This window comes from Oncorhynchus tshawytscha, linkage group LG33, assembly GCF_018296145.1.
Source record: "Oncorhynchus tshawytscha isolate Ot180627B linkage group LG33, Otsh_v2.0, whole genome shotgun sequence".
Classification (NCBI taxonomy): Eukaryota; Metazoa; Chordata; class Actinopteri; order Salmoniformes; family Salmonidae; genus Oncorhynchus; species Oncorhynchus tshawytscha.
The window spans coordinates 20,283,794-20,289,793 of NC_056461.1; the positions used below are offsets into that span (position 1 = coordinate 20,283,794).

Sequence of the window (6,000 nt, forward strand, 5' to 3'; positions counted from 1 at the left end):
AGAAAGAGAAAAAAGAAAGTGAGAGTATCATACATGGTGATAAAACGAGACTCGGATGGGGCTTTGCGAGCCGTCAGAGCCAGCTGAGAGATTAGAAGGCCCATTGAGTCCAGGATTAGACACAGGCTACATAGCCCTGTGAGGATCTCACTTCAAGCCCTCTCACAGCATGAAGAATCAATAAAGAGAGAAAACACTGAATGTGTCTAGGCATATAATAGTATATTGACGGTGCTGTTCGATGTAATGCACATCACACTGTTGAATGGAGAGTCTGACTGTGGGGCTGTGTGGGTTATGTGAGTAATATAACAAGAGAAAAGAATGTGTTTTATATTAAATGATAAGGACATCTCTGAAGAAATATAATGAATGCACTCCGTTTAACAAAACACAGATATACTAATCAATTGCACATCGTGGCAAAATCCGTTGGACATTCTTACACTTAAATGTACTTCACGTCTAAGAATCAATTGCTTATAAGGATCAAATCATCTGCAAATGATGTCATTTTAGTAGGAGAAGGGAGCTGTACATCTGTAGGCTTACACACTCTTTGACATTTATATATTCCTGAAATAACTGTATTTTCCTTCGCCGCTCTTTGTGGTTTGACTGGTTGTGTGACGAGGGTACAGGGGGGTCTGCAGGCGAAGGCCTGTGATTGGTGGAGGATTGTGTGAAGGCACAGCAGCTTCCACCTGGAGGAACTGATCCTTTCATTTCACACACCGTTCAAGAGGAATATGAAAAAACACCACAGAGAAGAATGAAATAGAATAGGAGAAAAAGAGAGAAAAATAAGAGAGAACAAGAGAAGGTGGAAGAGAGAGAGATGAAAATATGGAAACAAAATGATAGGGGAAAGGAGCGTTTTGGGAACCACAGAGAGACTGAGCGAAAAAGGAGATTTACAGTAGAAAAAGACTGGAATGCTCTGGATCTTTTTTCTCCTCTGTGATAGTAAACTAATCTCTGCTGACAGAGACAGAGATGACATGGTGACTTTATAGTTCATGGGGGAAATCTCTACAGCACATGTAAAAGTATGTGGACACCTGCTCATTGAGAATCTCATTCCAAAATCATGGGCATTATTATAGCGTTGGTCCCCCCGTTGAAGCTATAACAGCCTCCACTCTTCTGGAAGGCTTTCCACTAGATGTTGGAACATTGCTACGGGGACTTGCTTCCATTCAGCCACAAGAGCATTAGTGAGGTCAGACACTGATCATGGGCAATTAGCCCTGGCTCACAATTGGCATTCCAATTCATCCCAAAGGTGTTCGATGGGGTTGAGGTCAGGGCTCTGTGCAGACCAGTCAAGATCTTCCAAACCGATCCCAACAAACCATTTCTGTATGGACCTCGCTTTGTACACAGGGGCATTGTCATGTTCAAACAGGAGCGGACCTTCCCCAAACTGTTGCCACCAAGTTGGAAGCACAGAACCGTCTAGAATGTCATTGTATGCTGTAGCATTACGATTTCCATTCACTGGATTTAAGGGGCCTAGCCCGAACCAGGAAAAACAGTGAGCTGCAATTGAGGACATACAATTTTTACACACTATGCTCTTCAGGACTCGGCGGTCCCGTTCTGTGAGTTTGTGTGGCCTACAACTTTGCGGTTGAGCATTTGTTGCTCCTAGAGGTTTCCACTTCACAATAACATCACTTACAATTGACCGGGGCAGCTCTAGCAAGGCAGAAATTTGACAAACTGACTTGTTGGAAAGGTGATATATCCTATGACGGTGCCACATTGAAAATCACAGAGCTCTTCAGTAAGGCCATTCTACTGCCAATGTTTGTCTATTGAGATTGCATGGCTGTGTGCTAAATTTTAGACACCTGTCAGCAACAGGTGTGGCTGAAATTGCCAAATCCACTCATTTGAAGGGGTGTCCACATATGTTTGTATATATAGTGTACATTGGTTGTTCCTCTTTTAATCTGCCTGCTGACATGGTTTCATTTTATGATGTCTTTCATTATCTGTCTGTCATATGTTGATGTTTATCGTTCCATAAACATGTCCATTTATGATAAAGCAGTAAACGTTTGGTACGCTGTCCATGGTCCTGAAAGATGCATTAGGCCTACTCTTTTTAATTTCTCATTCTCTCTCCTCATTTCCCTTTTTTTCTATTTCTGTCCTTTTTCTCTCTCTCTGTCTCTCTCTCACACCACACACACACACACACCTGTGTATTACACGTTTGGGTGACCAACAATTGATTCCCATTGAAAATCTTATTTTCCCTTGCCCCTAACCCTAACCTTAACCCAAACCCCTAACCCTAAACCTAACCCCTAAACCTAATTCTAACCCTAAACCTAACCCCTATGCCTAAAATAAAATGTTTCTTTTTTTAGGACCGGCCAACTGTTCTCACGTGTCCCAATTCTCTTTGGTTAACTTTACTTGTGAGGACTTCTGGTCCTCACAAGTATAGTAAAACATAAACACACACACACGTCAGCACAACCTTACTCCCACTGACCATAGAACCATACTGACTCTAACACCAACCATGGGAGTACGGTAGCAGAGAAATCTGGTCATCTACAGCACACGGAAGAAAAAGCGGTGATTTCTTAGGGATCTCATTAGTGTCAGCGTGGGAGAAAATACAGAAATTAGACCTGAAATACAGCAACTCGTTAGAGAGACTGTGTCCCCCCCTGGGAACCTGCATCACATACAGTACAGTACTTCCTGTTACACCGTGGCTAATTTATAAATCATTGTATTTTAATGATCTCTGCTTTGCCTAGGGAAATTATCTGATTTTAGGGGTACATGTTACCTGATGAATCCTGGGGCCCTGGCTGTACCCTGGCTGTACCAGTTTGAATGTCATCGCTGATGATAGAGGGTTGTGGACGCAGAGGGACCTTTCTGTGTCCTCAAACACTCAAAGAGGAAGGGACGTGTGGATCAGGAACATATATGTTTATAACTAGCTACATTACTGTGTGTGGTTTCAGGCAGGCTGTTATAAACAACAACATTCTCTTGGGAGAACTATGGAAACCGTGACAGTTATACGAAGTCTAACAGAGATGTGCTTTAGGTCAAAACATTTCCTTACCCATTCGATGCAACTTAAGAGTAATTTGCAGCGCCCAAACCGAATAACTTATGTCGCTTGACAGGATATTCAATTTAGAAGCACAGTAAAAACAACAAAATAATATATATCTTCTTTAGACATCTCCCTGCACAATGCACTTTCAATGAGGAGAGTGAAAAAAAACTATCTAATAATCTAATTGTATTTGAATATAACTTGTACAGAGGTCCACAGGCAAGGAGCCCAGCTTTGTTTATGTTCATGTGTTTCCTCTCCTCGAGCACAAGAAAGCTTTGCTTTGAATTGTACACTCTTAGAAAAAAAAAGATGCTATCTAGAACCGAAAAGGGTTCTTTAGCTGTCCCCATAGGATAACCCTTTGAAGAACGCTTTCTGGTTCCATGTAGAACCCTTTTGGATTGCATTTAGAAACCTTTCCACAGAGGGTTCTACATGGAACCCAAAAGAACCAAAAATGGTTCTATCTGGAACCAAAAAGGGTTCTTCTATGGGGACAGCCAAAGAAGCCTTTTGGAACCCTTTTTTCTAAGAGTGCAGGGGAGAGGGATGGGAATACGAGACACATAAGTGTGGAGGAGGTGTCAGAGAGATGGACATGATGGCCTGTGTGTGGATTAACAGTTAGAGCATAAGACGTTGTTGGACTGGTGGATTAGAGTTTGGGTCTATTCAGGGTCTTAGAGGTAACACATCCCTGTTCATGGTTTAATTCAGATTAGGTCAAATGCCTTTAGAGTGCACCAAGCAGAAACTGCATAACAAATACATCTGATTGGCTAAGATCAACAGTTTCAACCCTCACAGCCTGATTAAAAACAGCCTGTCGTAGTAGTATTCTTTGTTCTACCATCAAACAGTCCCATGCTTCTTCCAGTCCCACACGTTGGGCCCTTGAGTAAGTAAGACATTCAAGCTGAGTTGTTTCGGAAAGAACCCCACTGTATAAATGGAAATTGAGTCCAAAGGGAGCCAAGTGCACTAAAGTTTAGCTCTGAAGTTCAGTGGCTCAGTAGTGAAATTGTTATCATTAATGAGTGGTCCCTTTGGGGGGGAGGGGCTGTGGGGCTGTAATAACAGCATTGTTATTCATGAACATTGTTGCTGAGCCTGCTGAGTTAGCAGCATACCAGGACATTTGCTTAGCCCATAAGACATAATTAGGGCCCTGAGTTTTTCCGGACCACATGGTCTGACCAGGAAAAACTCCTGTTCCTACCAATAATCCATGCTATTACAGAATGTCTAATCCCAATTAATAGGTGTTAATCTGACAAGAACCAGGCGCCACTGACCTCTGACCAAAGGTGTTCTCATTGCGGTGACAGTGGAGAGTGACGACCCTGTGCCCCTCGCTCCTCACGTCCTGACTCACCGTCCACAGGACTGGGTTACTGGCCCGCGCCCCCAGGAACGCCACGCCATCCTTCAACTTCACCCTGGAGGAGAGAGAGGTCAGAGGTCAGACAACAACATTAATAGGCCTGATTACTATGTGTGCATCCTAAATGGCCCAGGTCAAAATTAGTGCACTATATAGGAAATAGGGTGACATGTCTTTAATGTGATGTCACTGGTCTAGCATCCTCGGCTATGTGCATGTACTGCATTGTACATGGATTGATCCAGGTCTATTCTGATCCAGACACAGATTCCATACCATGGGTATTGAACAAGAGTTCCAAAAGTCTTACATACAGAAAGAGTTCACAGTTCACCATAGGAGAATTGGCTCTGAATAAAGCCAAGCCTCACAGCATACTGTTAGCTAGGCTACGAGAAAATGTGATTTGCCGCAAACAAATGTAACACAAACAGATGGCATGTCTGGATGTTTAAAACAATAAAGACGTTGGATGAACTTTGAATGAATCTTCAAGGAACACATTGCGGAACTATAATAAGCAGTTCAAAACAAGCCAGGAACACTACTTAAACCCAATACAACAGGAATTGAATAACCTGTGTCCATATTGACTTCCAAAGGTAGAAACAGGTGGTGCAGTCTATTATGTCAATTCCTCCACACCTGTGGTTTTAAAGGAGCAATCAGAAGTTGCTATATCAATTTTTGGACTCATAAATGAATGATATGTACCCATTGATTCTTGAAGAATATAACTCATCCATCAGAACCCAAAATATAACATTGTTTTACTCCAATGTTTGTAAACAAAGTAAATGTAAACAAACATTATAGAACCTCAAAACATGGTTAAAACGAATCATGTTGATGTCATGGACAGTCAGTCCTTGCATCCATAGCTCTGTCTATGAATTTGAGAGTGGTTACATTTCTCCAGCCCTTACCCTCAGCTTTTTACCGAAACAGAGGCGGGGAGTACGCTTTGTTATTGTTTCTACTGCTGATTGTCCCTTTAAAGAGTATTCAGACCAGAGCTGCCCACTCTCATTTTGATCTGTGCTGTTACCCATGGATAAGGCTGGGAGGCTGGATAGGAGCAGTCACTCTCACCTGCTCTTGTTCTCCATTCTAATGGATGTCCATTTTATTTTATACTCTGCCTTGTCAAAAGGAAATTGCACTGATGTGTCTAAGCGGCTCTCCCTACGTTTTTCCATCATGACAAATTGCCCTGCTGTTACACAAATTAATCCGTGTTTTTAAATAAAAAATGAAAAAGAGTAAAGAAGAGATACAGTAGAACGACATTGACGGAAATTGTTACATGGTAAAACAGAATTAAAAAATTAAAAAATTAAAAATCACTGTAAACTGGGAAGAAGCTGGTAGCAGGGAGAATTTCTCAGATAAAAAAAAATATATATAACAAAAATCGAGTAGCAGATTGTCCTCGTTGCACCCCTGAAAACCGCGAAGGACTTCTAACGCACTGAGAAAGTTCAGACATTACGGTGGATAATGACGTGACAAACCG

The 6,000-nt window shown here is 42.0% G+C and overlaps 1 protein-coding gene across 1 annotated transcript in view; it reads right to left on the reverse strand.

Moving 5' to 3' along the window:
* The window catches only part of LOC112230506 (transmembrane protein 132D-like), a 141,343-nt gene extending 135,750 nt beyond the window's left edge, over positions 1 to 5,593 (reverse strand). The window contains exons 1-2 of the mRNA XM_024396791.2: positions 5,577 to 5,593; positions 4,396 to 4,539 (exon numbers count right to left, since the gene is read on the reverse strand). Of these exons, the coding sequence (XP_024252559.1) occupies positions 4,396 to 4,539; positions 5,577 to 5,593 (161 nt within the window). The remainder of the gene's footprint in view (positions 1 to 4,395; positions 4,540 to 5,576) is intronic.
* Between the last annotated feature and the right edge of the window lie 407 nt (positions 5,594 to 6,000).